Here is an 18,450-nt window from a genome sequence, read left to right as displayed (position 1 = left end):
TCTCTGAAAGAGTTTCCCAACATATATTTTAGATTACTAAACTAAAAACATTAGATTTGTGACATTCTGTAGAAGAAGTAAAGAGACTTTGTATTGTGTATCATGGCACTTGCACTGGATTTCAAGACCACATCCTCAATAATCTTCCTAAGTGTATGAGTTACATTCTAGTAATCTGGTGTAAGAGTTGTGGGGTCCCACTCAGGTCCCTTTTACTTAATTAGAAAACCAAATCTAGTTTGCTGGTGACAAGACAAAAATTCTTTAATCTTTCCTCTTTCAGTTCTGCTTTCCTTATTCTACCCACTCAGTGAACATTTGAGTAACAAACCCCATCAGGCTGTTTTTTAAAAAGCCAGTTTTAGTCATTCGGTTTCTCATCCGGGCATAAACCATAAGTGTCTGACCAGATTTTTTATTACAGTTACATATTGCCATGTCAAATGTAGATAGATGTTAAATGACAACGTGAACACCCAAAACTGAACATTAAGTACCCTGCCTTATTCCACTAACTGAAAATCTATCCTTCTCTCTAGGTGATTTTAGTGGACCTGCGAGATAATATGGATGAAGGAAATCAGTCTGTAGTGTCAGAATTTGTGCTTCTGGGACTTTGCCACTCTTGGAATATACAGCTCTTACTCTTCCTGGTGTTTTTTATACTTTACCTATTCATCGTATTTGGAAATACTATCATTGTGACTTTAATCATCACTGACCACCATCTCCATTCCCCCATGTATTTCTTCTTGGCCAACCTGTCCTTTGTGGACCTGTGGATTTCCTCAGTCACCACTCCTAAGATGATCACAGACTTTCTCAGGGAGAACAAGACTATTTCCTTTGGAGGCTGCATGTGCCAAGTCTTCTTTGTGCATTTTTTTGGAGGTGGTGAGATGGTGCTGCTTCTGGTAATGGGCTATGACCGGTACATGGCCATCTGCAAACCACTCCACTACTCTACCATTATGAGCCTACGAAGGTGCATTGGGCTGGTGGTGAGTTTCTGGATCACTGGCTTTCTGCATGCTTTGAGTCAAATGGTTTTAATTATGCAGCTGCCGTTCTGTGGTCCAAGAGAAATAGACAGCTTCTTCTGTGATATTCCTCTGGTCATAGAGCTTGCCTGCATAAATTCCTCTGCCTTGGGGATATTCTTGAATGCTGGCAGTGGGGTTCTAAGCATGATCACCTTTGTACTGTTACTGATATCCTACACATACATTCTTTTCACTGTCCGCCAACGCTCTAAAACTGCTGCGTCTAAGGCTCTCTCCACCTGCACTGCCCACATCACTGTAGTGGTGCTCTTCTTTGGGCCTTGCATCTTCATCTATGTGTGGCCACTGAGCATTACTTGGGTGGACAAGTTTCTTGCTGTGTTCTACTCTGTTTTTACACCTCTCCTGAATCCAGCCATCTATAGCCTGAGAAATGAAGAGATGAAAAATGCAATGAAGAGACTCAGAAACTATTACATAAAATCTGAGGTTAATATTTAGAACCAAGAAGCCTCAACATGAATACTTTAAAATGAGAATATATTAATCTTCTAAAATAGGTTGAGAATTCATGTAATTTAGATTATGTCTACATGCTATTGCTTGCACCAGTTATAGAAGTAAGATTAATACCACTCAATAGTTTCAGCATTTCCTAATCAGTCAGCAGAACACCATGAAATATTTTTGTAAACTCCAATGCAAGTAACTCTTTTCTGGGAATAAATTATTTAATAAATCTTATGTGTTTAACTACATAGAAAAGATACTGGGGACCAGCAGATGGCATAATGTCTACATCGCTGGACACCCATGTATTGACTGCAGTTCAAGTCCTGAACCCACTGGCTTAAACTCACACCAGGTGCTGTCTTTGCGTGTCCAAGATCTCGAGAGGAGAATGGAGGAGAAGGGATTGTGGCAGGGAAGTCCCCCCCCCGGGAGTGGTGATCTCTTGCTTTCTGTCTCTCTGTCTCTCTCTGTCATTCTGGCGAGTGCACATGCCATATAGCAAAGAACCTCTCAAAAAAAAAAAAAAAAAAGATATTCTGATCAACCCAAATATCCAAGAACAGATGAAGGTATTAAAAAAGATCCATTTGACTCATCAGACCAGCAGATGGTATAATAGTTTTGTCACTGGACTCCCATATAGTCAACAGCTGTTCATGTTTGAGAACCCAGGGGCTTGAAACTCATGACAGGCATGTGTGCATGTGAGCCCAAGATCCCAAGAGGAGAATGGAGGAAAGAGTTCACAGTGTGGCCATCCCCCCATGGGGCATTTTCTCACTTTCTGTCTTTCTGTCTCTCTGGAAAGTGCACGCACTCTATACCAAAAATCCCTCTAAAATAAATAAAAGAAAAAAAATGTGGCACATAAACGCTATGGAATACTACTCAGTCAAAAAAAAAAAACAAAAAATGAGACCATGGCATTTGATCCAAAGTGGAGGAATATGGAAGATTGATCACTGATTGAATCAAGCCAGACTATAAAAGAGAGATATTGTATTTCCCCACTTATCATGTGCCAAATTTCTGCACTCTACCTCAAAAACTGAAGCTTTGGAGGAAACAGAAGCTTGAAGAATGGTTGTAGATACTGGAAACAGTGTGGGAGGAAGGTGGGAAGTGTGGGAGTGTGATAGAGAGTCAAGGAGAAAAATAGAGAGGCAAGACATGTAAGGGACTGACCAATGGAGGATTATCTATTCATAACATACATGATATCTTTAACTATACTGGTGTGCAGTGTATTCATGCTGGAAAAATTTATTTTACAAGCTATGGTGATGTAAAGTGATTAAATGTATAAAACATTTTTTTAATTCAAGAAAATCAGATGAAAGAAAAAAATTCTGTCTTTCACTCCACAAGGATGTACATCCATTCTGATGAGTAGTATCTCAATGAACTTATTTTCATTTTTCACCCAACCCAATGGGGGAAAAAAAGCATTTCTGCAATATTGACAAGTTCCATCTAACTCTCACTTACTGTACATCAAAAAGCAACTGATTTACTATTTTTAAATAACCTAGACTCATACCTTAATGCCTTTTGGAAAAAATAGAGGAGAAAAATGAAGAGGAAGAAATAAAAGTGATAAACTGAATAAGGTATAATACTGGAGGTAACTTTTTGTTTGTTTTTAATTAACTCAATTAAAGAAGAAAATAAAAAGTCCAAAGATACTTTCCTTAGTTAGCTAAACCTCAAAATTGTTTAGGATTTAAATTATACATCATTTTTGTAAAAAGTCACATATAACCTCTTTCGGACAAGGACCTTGTGCTACCCAGGTATTTCTTGAAACTATATTACATTGTTTATTGATTAATTTGCTCACCAAAATATTCTATTAAATCAGTAGAAGCTAACTTTTTTCCACCAAAGTGCTTATAACAGTTCTCTCTCAAGGTATATATTACTAAATATTTCAAGCTTCAATTCACAAATAATGGTTCTTTTCTTTCTGCCAGAAATTAGTGGGTTAAAATATGGCTCTAAGGGTCAACAATAAAAGTCTTAAAACAAAATAATGGCACATACACAGTTTTATTTATTTTAATATGAGAACATATACAATAAATGACCACATATAAAAAGTTAGTTATAAGCTAGACTCAAGGTTAAAGCAGGTGGCTAAAACAATGGATTCCACATAGCTAGTTGCACAGCTGCAGTTCTGGACTTGGCATCTTCATAAACATGCTAGCTGCATGTCAGTGTATTCCCAAGTCCCAAACAGAGAGAGAAATGGAGAAAGCATGTAAGTTTGGCCATAATCTGAGCCACAAAACAAGTCTCCATTAATTGTATAAGTACTCAAGTCACGTGAAAATTTGTGTACAGATGTTCATAGCACCTTAACTGTCATACAAAAGCTGGAAAGAACACAAACATCTCAGTTGCTGAATCAGTAACCGAATTCATTGATATACTTATTGTGGAACAATACTCAGCAACAAAAAATGCTCCACCGCTGCACAAGTCAATATAGTAAACATCACAATAAATGTGAGGAGAAAAAAAAAAAAAAAAACAGCCTCTCCTCCCCCCAAAAAATACCAACTCCTTGATTTCATTTATAGATAATGTTAGAAAAACAAACTATTACAGAGTAGTAGAACACAAATTAGTGGTGTCTGTGGAGGGACTGAATAGAGTGATTATCAAGGGACAAAGGAACTTTAAGATCTGAGGCATATGTTGACTATTCTAGTTGTTATGAGGTATATGTTGACTATTCTGATTGTTATGATCTTTCATGATTGGATACATAAGTCAAAACTTATCAAATTGTACACTTAAAATATGGGCAGCTTATTATATATTCATCCTACCATAATAAAGTTGTATAATCTTAATATTCTAAATAAATGTGTGATAAACTAATATCGATGTCTTTTGTATTTTAATCAGAAAATATCCTAATACTTCCATACCCAGTACATAACTGTTAGGAGCTTGGTGAATCACAGATTCTATGAAAACAGATCAGAAAAACTCACTGAGATTATTTACCTGTTTGAACAACCTTGCATGTTTAGGCTACTCCATACACACATGAATTTTTGGTTGTCAGTCATATATCCCACTGTTCAGTATATGATTTACAAATGTAATTAATACTATCATTGAGCCTAATTACAATACATCATGTTATAGATCAAGCTTACAGAAAAGTAATAATCTCGTTTAAATGCACTAATTTTTAACACTTAGCTTACTAATAGGAATTTCTTTGATTTCCCTGTGCCGCTTTCCATTGTATACAAAAGGTGACATCACTCATAATATAAAATTCTCTAATAGATGTCCAAGGTAAAAAAATAAAGAAATAAATATAATTTTTATTCTATCGAGAACATACAATAGGCAAATTTCACCCAAGGGACTCCTCCAGATGGTGAATATATGTCAGACCCAGGAAAAGCACTCTCTAAGATACGGTCGCCACCAAATAGTAGGGTCATCTCAAGCACACATCAGAAGACTAAAGGAGAGTCTGATCTTTTAAGTAATTTGTGTTCAGTAAGTCATTCCATCTCTCTTACTCTCCTTTATAATTTTTTAAATATTTGTATGCATTCATGCATTTATTTTAGGTATGCTTACAATGTTTGGAGTTGAGAAGAGTTTTAGTAACATTTTCATAGGAGAGAAAACTGGTTGTTCCTGCTGTCTTATTCCTACCACAATTTCTATGGTCTCTCTAACAGTGCACGTACCACCCTAACCCACTGCCTTATGGTGGATCTCAGATCTGCTTGGGAGATGACAGTTCTGTGACGTTTAGTCGAGATGAGCAGCGTTCAGCTATCCTCGTCCAATGATCCAGTACATACAATAAAATAATATCTTTTTTTATATCAGAGAAATATTGTATGCTAAGATCACTTTTAGCAAGGAGAAGTGAAAAGGGCTGCATACCCTGTGAGTAATGAGATTACTACAGAAATAGGACTACAACTCAGAAGCTCAGGGAAAATGGAAGATAGAATGAGCTACTCACAAAAAGTTGGAGTTCTTGCTGGGTACCTCAGCCGGGCTAAGCCTCAAGCAATCCATTCAATTTTCTAAGAATAGAATTTTCATACTAAAAATGTTAATATTGAAAAATGGAGTTTTAAGGTTATTACAGAAAACAACTTTTATGGAATGATTAGAAGTGGAAAATGTGTTGCTATACTTTATTTTTAATTTACAATAATAATATTTATGTATGGAGTATAATTTATTTATGAAGTATATATTATATTTTTATGGAGTATTTTGATATTTGTAAATAACAGGAAATGATTAAATCAAGCCAATAAACATGTTTGTTTCATTTACTTATTATTTTTGGTGACACTTTTATTTTTATTTTTAATAGATTTTTTTGGTTTCCTTTTTAGCTTTTAGTTTTTTCCAGTTACAAATATTTTTATTATCATCACCATTTTTATACATAGAGATCATACATTTATTTTAATGACTACATTAATTTGATTGTATAAATATACCATAGTACTGATCAACAATATTAACAAGTCAATATTGGTCAATATTCATTAATTTTAGTCAACTATCAATAATATCCTTGACTAATAGCGATTTATAGCTTGATTTTTTCTGTATTTTATTGATTCACAAAAGATCTTAACTAATCTAAATACTTTCAATAACAAGTACAGTGGATATAAACATATTTATGAACACTTCTGTCTTTATGCATAAAACTCAGTGAGTAGGAGTATCATACTATAAAGTAGCACCTGGCTGAGATTATATAGCTTACTGAGTTCATTATATACATATGCTTTTGTTTTTTATTTCAAGAACGACAGTTTTAGCTTTCATAAGTCAAAATCCAACAATTTTCAGACAAATTTGCTTAAGACTTAAAGTCAAGAAAAAGGATAGGATTCTGTTCAAGCAGTAGGTTGATACTAAAAACTCAGAACAAATATACAGAGAAAGGTAAAATCTAGTAATAAGTGCACTGTAATTTTCTTCTGAAACATTTTTTTCTCTGTCTATTTCCCTTTTACCAAAGAGGTATAAACTAATTTATTTGCAAAAATCATAATAAATTTAGACTCAATTTGGTCTATTATTTGCACAAAGCCCCTTAAGAATGTTGATTGATTTAGTTGGCTTTGCTGGACCCTTTTATAAGGAACTTCAGATTAGACTTTAAAAAGCTCCCAATGCTACTGAGTCAAGTCTTGGACTCGCCATTAGACTGTGCGAACATCCTGTGTTTATGGTGCGTGTGTGTATGGTGCGTGTGTGTGTGTGTGTGTGTGTGTGTTTATACGTAGAATCCCGACTAGATGGATACATGGAAGAGAGGAGGTTGTGGTGTGATCATACACTATCGGAAGATCCTTTCTCCCTCTCCTCTCTCTCTGTCTCTGTCTCTCCAGTGAGTGCATATGCTCCCTGGTAATAAAAAGTCTACTGCTATTATCCTAGTTATGAGACTAAAATTAATAAAGCAATATAATTAATACACAAATATTATAAAATATTTACAATTTTTAAAAATAACTTAAAAAGCAATATTAAGTTGTATTGGTAAATTGCTTCTCAGGAGCAATACATGTTCATCTTTTTTAAAAATTCTCTCTTGGGACCAGCAGTTAGCGTAATGGTTATGTTGCTGGACTCCCATGTAGTCGACCGTGGTTCGAGTCCCGGACCTGGTGGCTTAAACTCACACCGGGCGCATGTGCGTGCGTGCCCAAGATCCCGAGAGGAGAATGGAGGAGAAGGGATTATGGTGTGGCCATCCCCCCTGGGGGGTGATTTCTCGCTTTCTATCTCTCTGTCTCTCTCTGTCTGGTGAGCGCATGTGCCCTATAGTGAAAACCTCTCAAAAAAAAAAAAAAATCTTTCTTAAATGTGCTTGAAAACCACCTATTGCTTTTATCTTCTCCATAACTTATGCCAATGACCACGAAATCAAATATTGAAATTTTCTCATGAAAAGGTTTGGTTTAAAAAAAAATTAAGTTTCAAAATAATGTCAGATTACTTGTTTCTTATGAGGCATAAATATGTCAGGTGTACAATCAAGATATTTTCTTTAGACATTAGTTAAATATCTTTTTGGAGGATATGTTTATTTGTAATTTGAGATTATCATCATGTCTCCTTTTCCACAATAAATATGTGCTTCATCTAATTTCTTTAGGAAAATTTCTTTTCAATCTGAACCCATGCTCTGAGTTCTCACAATAAGGACCAGAGCAACTCAGACTCGAGATGTGGTAATAGCTTGCTGTGTTCACACAATATCCTAGTACCACCCTGGAGATTTCAAAGCATAGAAGGAGAGGCGAAATTGAAGTGAAACAGTGTCAAGAAAAATTTAGTAAAGGGGGAACGGAAATAGACAATTATCTTTGCAATATCATGCTTCAGAAAATTCTCCAATTTACTTAGGGATAAACTCAAGCGATATCATTATTATATTCAAGAAAGCTTTAATAATGGGGGAAGAGAAATGGACAATTATCTTTGCAATATCATGCTTCAGAAAAAATTCCAGTTAGGGATCAATGCAAGCGATATCTTTATTATATGCAGAGGTAAGGAACTATGATCACTGACATTTTAACCCCATGTAAATTCAGCACCTACAGTCAAAATTGCACTTTCCTACACAGGTCTGTAACTTTTTCCTATCTTTAAAAAGATAAATAATGTATCTTCGATGGTCAGATTATAATTTTTTAAAGTCAAGAGATTTCTAATCATGCATTCCTATAGTTTAAGGTAATTATTGCCTGTTGATAACCTTGGCTCCATTTAGAGTTCATGAAGTGAGAATTTAAGTCTGAATGGTGGTTCACTTTCATTGATTTTGAGTTAATGTGACTCTTCAGAGACTGTTTTCTAATTCATTTAGTTTACTGAATTAATAACATGTTATTGCACATTTTAATTAATGATAAATTATATTCTTGGTTCTTACCCAAATCATCACAGCAGACAATATTTGCATGAGTTTCTATGTAGTTTCTCTCTGAAAGAGATTCCCAACATATATTTTAGATTTCTAAACTAAACACATTAGGTTTGTGACATTCTGTAGAAGAGATAAAGAGACATTGTATTGAGTATCATAGCATTTCTACTGGATTTCAAGACCACATCCTCAATAATCTTCCTAAGTGTATGAGCTACATTTTAGTTATCTGGTGTAAGAGTTGTGGGGCCCCACTCAGATCCTTTTTACTTAATTAGCAGACCAAATCTAGTTTGCAGGTGACAAGACAAAAATTCTTTAATCTTTCCTCTTTCAGTTCTGCTTTCCTTATTCTACCCACTCAATAAACATTTGAGTAACGATCCCCAACAGGCTTTTTTTTAAACAGCCAATTTTAGTCATTCGGTTTCTCATCCAGGCATAAACCATAAGTGTCTGACCAGATTGTTCATTACAGTTACATATTGCCATGTCAAATGTATATGTTAAATGACAACGTGAACACCCAAAACTGAACATTAAACACCCTGCCTTATTCCACTAACTGAAAATCTATCCTTCTCTCTAGGTGATTTTAGTGGACCTGCGAGATAATATGGATGAAGGAAATCAGTCTGTAGTGTCAGAATTTGTGCTTCTGGGACTTTGCCACTCTTGGAATATACAGCTCTTACTCTTCCTGGTGTTTAATATACTTTACCTGATCATTGTATTTGGAAATACTCTCATTGTGACTTTAATCATCACTGACCACCATCTCCATTCCCCCATGTACTTCTTCTTAGCCAACCTGTCCTTTCTAGACCTGTGATTTCCTCAGTCACCACTCCTAAGATGATCACAGACTTTCTCAGGGAGAACAAGACTATTTCCTTTGGAGGCTGCATGTGCCAAGTCTTCTTTGTGCATTTTTTTGGAGGTGGTGAGATGGTGCTGCTTCTGGTAATGGGCTATGACCGGTACATGGCCATCTGCAAACCACTCCACTACTCTACCATTATGAGCCTACGAAGGTGCATTGGGCTGGTGGTGAGTTTCTGGATCACTGGCTTTCTGCATGCTTTGAGTCAAATGGTTTTAATTATGCAGCTGCCGTTCTGTGGTCCAAGAGAAATAGACAGCTTCTTCTGTGATATTCCTCTGGTCATAGAGCTTGCCTGCATAAATTCCTCTGCTTTGGGAATATTCTTGAATGCTGGCAGTGGGGTTCTAAGCATGATCACCTTTGTACTGTTACTGATATCCTACACATACATTCTTTTCACTGTCCGCCAACGCTCTAAAACTGCTGCGTCTAAGGCTCTCTCCACCTGCACTGCCCACATCACTGTGGTGGTGCTCTTCTTTGGGCCCTGCATCTTCATCTACGTGTGGCCACTGAGCATTACTTGGGTGGACAAGTTTCTTGCTGTGTTCTACTCTGTTTTTACACCTCTCCTGAATCCAGCCATCTATAGCCTGAGAAATAAAGAGATGAAAAATGCAATGAAGAGATTCAGAAACTATTACATAAAATCTAAGGTTAGTTTTGAAAACCAAAAAGCCTCAACATGAGTACTTTAAAATGACAATATATTCATCTTCTAAAATAGGTTGAGAATTCAAGTAATTTAATTTATGTCTGTATGTTATTGCTTGTGCTAGTTATAGAAGTAAGATTAACATCATTCAAAAGTTTCAGCATCTTTTAATCAACAGATCACCATGAAATATTTTTGTTAACTCCAAAGCAAGTAACTCTTCTCTGGGAATAAATTATTTAATAAATCTTCCTGTGTGTTTACATTAAAAATGATTCCCGAGGACCAGCAGATGGTGTAATGTCTACGTCACTCCCATGTAGTCGATTACTGTTCAAGTCCCCAATCCAGTACAGTTCAACTCACGCCGAGCACATGTGTGTGCGTGCTCAAGATCTAGAGAGGAGAATGGAGAAGGGATTGCAGCATTGCCATCACTCCTGGGGGTGATTTCTTCTTTTCTGTCTCTCTGTCTCTTTGTCTTTCTGAGTAGTGCACACCCCCTTAGCAAAAAACATCTCGGAAAAAAAAAAAAAGAAAAGATATTCTGACTAACCTAAATGTCCAAGAACAGATGAAGGTATTTAAAAAGACCCACCTGGCTCATAAGACTAGCAGATGGTTTAATGGCTATGTCACTGGACTCCCATATAGTCAACTGCAGTTTGTGTCCCAGACCCCCAGGGGCTTAAAACTCATGACAAGCATATGTGCGTGCTAGCCCAAGATCCCAAGTGGAGGATGGAGGAAAGAGTTCACAGTGTGGCCATCCCTCCATGGGGCATTTTCTCACTTTCTGTCTTTCTGTCTCTCTGGAAAGTGCACACACTTTATACCAAAAATCTCTCTAAAATAAATAAAATAAAAAATGTGGTACGCAAACATTATGGAATACTACTCAGAAAAAAATAAAAAACAATGAGACCATGGCATTTGATCCAAAGTGGAGGAATATGGAAGATTGATCACTGAGTGAAGCAAGCCAGACCATAAAAGAGAGACAATGTATTTCCCCACTTAATATATGCCAAATTTCTGCACTCTACTGCAAAAAATGAAGCGTTGGAGGAAACAGAAGCATGGAGAATGGTTGTGGATGATGGAAACAGTGTAGAAGGAGGGTGGGAGGTGTGGGAATGTGACAGGAAGAGAGTCAAGGAGAAAAGTAGAGAGGCAAGAAATTGAAGCGACTGACCAATAGAGGATTATCTGTTGATAACATATATGATAATGTGTGCAGTGTATTCATGCTAGAAAAATTCACTTTACAAGCCGCGGCGATTAAATGTATTAAACAATTTTTTAACTCAAAAAAATCAGATAAAAGAAAAAATTCTGTTATTCATTCAACAATGGTGTACATTCATTCTGATGAGTAGTATCTTAACGAACTTCTTTTAACTTCTCATTCAACCCAATGGGAAAAGAAATGTTTCTGCAATTTTTACAAGTTCCTTCTCACTGTCACTTACCTTACATTAAAAAGCAACTGAGTTACTATTTTTAAATAACCTAGACTCATATCTAAATGCCTTTGGAAAAAAAAAAAGAGAGAAAAGTGAAGAGGAAGAAATAAAAGTGATAAACTGCATAAGATATAATAGTGGAGGTAACTTTTTGTTTGTTTTTCACTAACTCAATTAAAGAAGAAAATAAAAATTCCAAAGATACTTCCCTTAGTTAGCTAAACCTCAAAATTGTTTTGGATTTAAATTATTTACCATTTTTGTAAAAAGTCAAACATAAGCTCTTTAAGGTAGGAACCCTGTGCTACTGAATTTTTTTTTGAAACTACAGTATATAATACACTGATTAATGACTAATTTGTGGGACTAGCAGTTAACATAATGGCTATGTCACTGGACTCCCATGTAGTCGACCATTCTTCAAGTCCTGGACCCAGTGGTTAAACTCAGGCAGGGTGCATGTGCATGCATGCCCAAGATCCCAAAAGGAGAATGGAGGAGAAGGGATTGCAGCATGGTCATCTCCCCTGGGGGGTGATTTCTCACATTCTGTCTCTCTGTCTTTCTGGCAAGCACACATACACTGCAGCAAAAACCTCAAAAAATAAATGACTAATTTGCTCAATAAAATATTCTATTAAATCAGCAAAGTTAATTTGTCCCACCAAAGTAGCTTTAACATTTATTTGTCAAGGTATATACTAGTAAATTCTTTTAGCATCTAAAAAATTTTCCTAAAAGTTGCAATTCACAAATTATAGTTCTTTTCTGTCTATCAGAATTGTGAATTAGTGGGTTAAAATTTTACTCTAAGGGTCAACAATAAAAGTCTTAAAATAATGGAACATATACAATTTTATTTCTTTTAATATGGGAACAAACACAATAAATGACCAGATATAAAAAGTTAGTTATAAGTCAGACTCAAGGCTAAAGCAGGTGGCTAAAACAATGGATACCACATAGCTAGTTGCACAGCTGCAGTTCTGGACTTGGCATCTTCATAAACATGCTAGGTGCATGTCAGTGTATTCCCAAGTCCCAAACAGAGAGAGAAATGGAGAAAGCATGTAAGTTTGGCCATAATCTGAGCCACAAAACAAGTCTCCATTAATTGTATAAGTACTCAAGTCACGTGAAAATTTGTGTACAGATGTTCATAGCACCTTAACTGTCATACAAAAGCTGGAAAGAACACAAACATCTCAGTTGCTGAATCAGTAACCGAATTCATTGATATACTTATTGTGGAACAATACTCAGCAACAAAAAATGCTCCACCGCTGCACAAGTCAATATAGTAAACATCACAATAAATGTGAGGAGAAAAAAAAAAAGAATCTCATCCCCTCCAAAATACCAACTCCTTGATTTCATTTATAGATAATGTTAGAAAAACAAACTATTACAGAGTAGTAGAACACAAATTAGTGGTGTCTGTGGAGGGACTGAATAGAGTGATTATCAAGGGACAAAGGAACTTTAAGATCTGAGGCATATGTTGACTATTCTAGTTGTTATGAGGTATATGTTGACTATTCTGATTGTTATGATCTTTCATGATTGGATACATAAGTCAAAACTTATCAAATTGTACACTTAAAATATGGGCAGCTTATTATATATTCATCCTACCACAATAAAGTTGTATAATCTTAATGTTCTAAATAAATGTGTGATAAACTAATATCGATGTCTTTTGTATTTTAATCAGAAAATATCCTAATACTTCCATACCCAGTACATAACTGTTAGGAGCTTGGTGAATCACAGATTCTATGAAAACAGATCAGAAAAACTCACTGAGATTATTTACCTGTTTGAACAACCTTGCATGTTTAGGCTACTCCATACACACATGAATTTTTGGTTGTCAGTCATATATCCCACTGTTCAGTATATGATTTACAAATGTAATTAATACTATCATTGAGCCTAATTACAATACATCATGTTATAGATCAAGCTTACAGAAAAGTAATAATCTCGTTTAAATGCACTAATTTTTAACACTTAGCTTACTAATAGGAATTTCTTTGATTTCCCTGTGCCGCTTTCCATTGTATACAAAAGGTGACATCACTCATAATATAAAATTCTCTAATAGATGTCCAAGGTAAAAAAATAAAGAAATAAATATAATTTTTATTCTATCGAGAACATACAATAGGCAAATTTCACCCAAGGGACTCCTCCAGATGGTGAATATATGTCAGACCCAGGAAAAGCACTCTCTAAGATACGGTCGCCACCAAATAGTAGGGTCATCTCAAGCACACATCAGAAGACTAAAGGAGAGTCTGATCTTTTAAGTAATTTGTGTTCAGTAAGTCTTTCCATCTCTTTTACTCTCCTTTTTAAAATAATTTTTAAAATATTTGTATGCATTTATTTTAGGTATGCTTACAATGTTTGGAGTTGAGAAGAGTTTTAGTAACATTTTCATAGGAGAGAAAACTGGTTGTTCCTGCTGTCTTATTCCTACCACAATTTCTATGGTCTCTCTAACAGTGCACGTACCACCCTAACCCACTGCCTTATGGTGGATCTCAGATCTGCTTGGGAGATCACAGTTCTGTGACGTTTAGTCGAGATGAGCAGCGTTCAGCTATCCTCGTCCAATGATCCAGTACATACAATAAAATAATATCTTTTTTTATATCAGAGAAATATTGTATGCTAAGATAACTTTTAGCAAGGAGAAGCAAAAAGGGCTGCATACCCTGTGAGTAATGAGATTACTACAGAAATAGGACTACAACTCAGAAGCTCAGGGAAAATGGAAGACAGTATGAGCTACTCACAAAAAGTTGGAGTTCTTGTTGGGTACCTCAGCCAGGCTAAGCCTCAAGCAATCCATTCAATTTTCTAAGAATAGAATTTTCATACTAAAAATGTTAATATTGAAAAATGGAGTTTTAAGGTTATTACAGAAAACAACTTTTATGGAATGATTAGAAGTGGAAAATGTGTTGCTATACTTTATTTTTAATTTACAATAATAATATTTATGTATGGAGTATAATTTATTTATGAAGTATATATTATATTTATTTATGGAGCTTTTTGATATTTGTAAATAACAGGAAATAATTAAATCAAGCCAATTAACATGTTTGCTTCATTTACTTATTATTTTTGGTGACACTTTTATTTATATTTTTAATAGTTTTTTTGGTTTCCTTTTTAGCTTTTAGTTTTTTCCAGTTATAGGTATTTTTATTATCGTCATCATTTTTATACATAGAGATCATACATTTATTTTAATGACTACATTAATTTGATTGTATAAATATACCATAGTACTGATCAACAATATTAACAAGTCAATATTGGTCAATATTCATTAATATTAGTCAACTATCAATAATATCCTTGACTAATAGCGATTTATAGCTTGATTTTTTTCTACATTTTATTGATTCACAAAAGATCTTAAGTAATCTAAATACTTTCAATAGCAAGTACAGTGGATATAAACATATTTATGAACACTTCTGTCTTTAAGCATAAAACTCAGTGAGTAGGAGGACCATACTATAAACTAGCACCTGGCTGAGGTCATATAACTTACTGTGTTCATTATATATGTGTTTTTTTATGTTTTTTTCTTTTATTTCAAGAACGACAGTTTTAGCTTTCATAAGTCAAAATCTAGCAATTTTCAGGTAAATTTGCTTAAGACTTAAAGTCACGAAAAAGGTTAGGATTCTGTTCAAGCAATAGGTTGATACTAAAAACTCAAAACAAAGATACAGAGAAAGGTAAAATCTTGTAATAAGTGCACTGTAATTTTCTTCTGAAACTTTTTTTCTCTGTTCATTTCCCTTTTACCAAAGAGGTATAAACTAATTTATTTGCAAAAATCATAATAAATTTAGACTCAATTTGGTCTATTATTTGTACAAAGCCCCTTAAGAATGCTAATTGATTTAGTTGGCTTTGCTGGACCCTTTCAAACAATAATTGATTCTAAAACCTGAAAACACAGATATGGAGAAAGGTAAAATCTAGTAATAAGTGCACTGTAATTTTCTTTGAAACATTTTATTCTCTGTCCATTTCCCTTTTACCAAAGAGGTATAAACTAATTTATTTACAAAAATCATAACAAATTTAGACTCAATTTGGTCTATTATTTGTACAAAGCCCCTTAAGAATACTAAACGATTTAGTTGACTTTGCTCGAACCTTTTATAAGAAACTTCTAAAAAGCCCTCAACACTACTGAGTCAAGTCTGGGACTCACCATCCAACTATTCCTTTAAGTACCAATATTTGAAAATTTGGGGGGCCTGTTAGGAAGTGACTTTTTTTACTCATCTGCCATGCAGAACTGTTTATCATACCAGACAATCTTTCCAAGAGCTTCTGTTGGATTTCTTGAGATCTACTGTAGCTTTCTGGTCATATCCCTCCTTACTCCTTTGGAATTGGCAAATATTTGTGGGTTTTCTTATTTTGTGGCACAATCGTTATTTGTATAAGTTCAATGATATCTGTTGCCTTGCAGCAGAAATTTGAAATACTGGCTATTTCCAGGGCTTTAACTGGAATGTCTGGTGACACTTTCAAAATTACACTCGGATTTTAAAATATATAATGCTTTTTTTAGCATAGTGCCATGCTGTTTGGGAAATCAAATAATTGCTCCCCATCTAAATAAAGCTTTGTAACTTTTAACCATTTCCCCATCCCCCATCCTCACTCTAGTTCCTTCTAAGTTCCATTCTACTTTTCACTTCTTGAGTTCACCACTTTGAATTTCACCTGGGAGTGAGATGGTGCACTATCCAATTTCTGTGCCTGGCTTATAAACCTGAATCGCATTATGCTGCTGTACTTTATGCCTCCTAGAAGAGCAATTCAGTTTTTCTACATTACCTAAGTTTTTCATTTCTCCATCCCAGAATTATTACTGAACATTGTGAGAATTCTGAGTTAAAAGTAAGAATTCCAAAGGTGCTTTTTTAAGGATGAAATATTGCCTCTAATAGCTCCTCTAAAAATATTAATAATCCTTTCTGTGTGAGTGTGAAAGAGAAGGATGAAAAAGTTTTTCTTCCAGTGCTGTAAAGCAAGAGATCTGTCTTATATGACCTTTGTATCATACAACCTATAGGATTTCTGAATATCATATGTTAATTTAAAGGAAATTTAAGTAGTGAGTATTTTAAAGAAAGGTGACCATATATATTTTTCTTACAAGTAATACTTAGATGTACATTAAAATTTTTACAATCAGCCTTGAAATTTGTACTCTACATACAGTGAACTCATAGAATAAGGTAGTAAAATTAGTAATATTCTTTTTTAAGTTTGAGAGCTTTTGGCACATTTTGTTTTATGTATATTTTTAGGTATTTTTTTTCATTTTTCCAATTTATTGTGATTTTGATCTCCATCTCCCTTACAATGAGGAATGTTGAGCATTTTTTATATTCCTTTTTTGCTGTTCATATGTCTTCCTTAGAGAGTTGCTTATTCAGCTCATTTTCTCATCTTTTAATTGGGTTAATCATTGTCTTCTGGGTAAGCTGTGTATTCTGTTTATCAGTCCCTTTTCTGAGGCACAGTTAACAAAAATTCTCTCCCATTCCAAAGGTTGTTGATTCACACTAATTACGCTGGAGAGGCTTTTGCTATAGAGCGCATGTAATATATGAGCCACAGTTGTGCAGATTTTTTTGTCTAATTCATTTAGTTTACTGAATAAAGTCTATTGAATTGCAGATTTTAATTGATAAGTTATGTTCTTGGCTTTAAATCTAAATCATCATGCTTTATATACTTCTATGTAGTTTCTCTCTATATGATTTTTCCCAACATATTTTAAAATACTAAACTTAAAACATTAAGATTATGAGATTCTGAAGAAAAGTACAGAGATGCTGCAATTTTATATTTTGTCATTTGCATTAGATTTCAACATCATTTTCCCAATCATCTTCATAAGTATATGAACTAAATGTTAATTATTTAGTGTAACAGTTCCAGTGGTCCACTAATCCAGATCTTTTTTACTGCACAAGTAGCCAAAGCTAATTACTTGGTAACAGAACAATCATTTTTTAAAATAAAAGTCTGATTTTTTTTTATTTTAATTTCTTTTATACATTTAATCACACATGTCACCTGGTTTGTAAAGTGCTCCAACATGAATACATTTCTCATGATACAATATACTTAATTAACAAATAATAACCCATTTCTTTGTTCCATAAAAGTCTTGTCTATTTATTTTTCTTCTTAATGTCTTTCCTCAGACTCTCCTCCTTCACCTACTATCTTCCCACACTATATCTGGTATCTACAACCATTTTCTATGTTCCTATATGTTCCAGTCATTCAGTTTTAGCCATAAAGAGTAGACAGTATATATTAAGTGGAGACATACAATGTCTACCCTTCATAGCCTGTCTTGCTTCACTCAGCAGTAAATATTTCACATTTATCCTCTTTCTGTCAAAAGCCAGGGTCTTGATTTTTATGGCTGAGTAGTATTTCATTATGACAACTGCTGGTCCCTCCATAGAGTATACGTCCCACTTTTCTTCAATGTATTCATTCCATTCATAGACATTTGGGTTGGTTCTATGTCTTAGCAAGTGTAAATAATGCTTCAATAAACACCAATGTGCAAGCACTTTTTCTACTAAGCATTCTTCTGTCCTTTGGGTAGATACCAAAGAATGGGATTGATGAATCATATGGTAGTTCTATTTCTAGATCTTTGAGGAATCTCTGTGTTGTGCTCTGAAGTAGATGGACCAATTTCCGCTCCCACCAGCAGTTTAGGAGAGTTCCCCATTCACCACATCCTTGCCAGCACTTACAATTTTTTGTATTTTTAATCTTAGTCATTCTGACTGAGGTTAAGTGGTATATCGTTGTGGTTTTGATCCACATCTCCCTTATGATGAAGGATGTTGAGCATTTTTTCATATGCCTTTTGGCTATTCATATGTTTT

The 18,450-nt window shown here is 34.6% G+C and overlaps 2 protein-coding genes across 2 annotated transcripts; both read left to right on the top strand.

Moving 5' to 3' along the window:
* Positions 1–566: 566 nt before the first annotated feature.
* On the top strand, positions 567–1,505 carry LOC102484162 (olfactory receptor 4F17). Its single transcript, XM_027767179.1, has one exon. The coding sequence runs from the start codon at positions 567–569 to the stop codon at positions 1,503–1,505; it is 939 nt and encodes a 312-aa protein (XP_027622980.1).
* Positions 1,506–9,088: 7,583 nt separating this feature from the next.
* Positions 9,089–14,104, top strand: LOC102483763 (olfactory receptor 4K3-like). Its single transcript, XM_014583019.1, is given in 3 exon segments — positions 9,089–9,299; positions 9,302–10,014; positions 13,991–14,104. Coding segments are annotated over 3 exon segments (1,038 nt in total).
* The last annotated feature ends 4,346 nt before the right edge of the window (positions 14,105–18,450 follow it).

This window comes from Tupaia chinensis, unplaced genomic scaffold (genome assembly GCF_000334495.1).
Source record: "Tupaia chinensis unplaced genomic scaffold, TupChi_1.0 Scaffold143986_1, whole genome shotgun sequence".
Classification (NCBI taxonomy): domain Eukaryota; kingdom Metazoa; phylum Chordata; class Mammalia; order Scandentia; family Tupaiidae; genus Tupaia; species Tupaia belangeri.
Note: the sequence above shows the minus strand (reverse complement) of the source record. Positions and strands in the feature narration are given on the sequence as shown.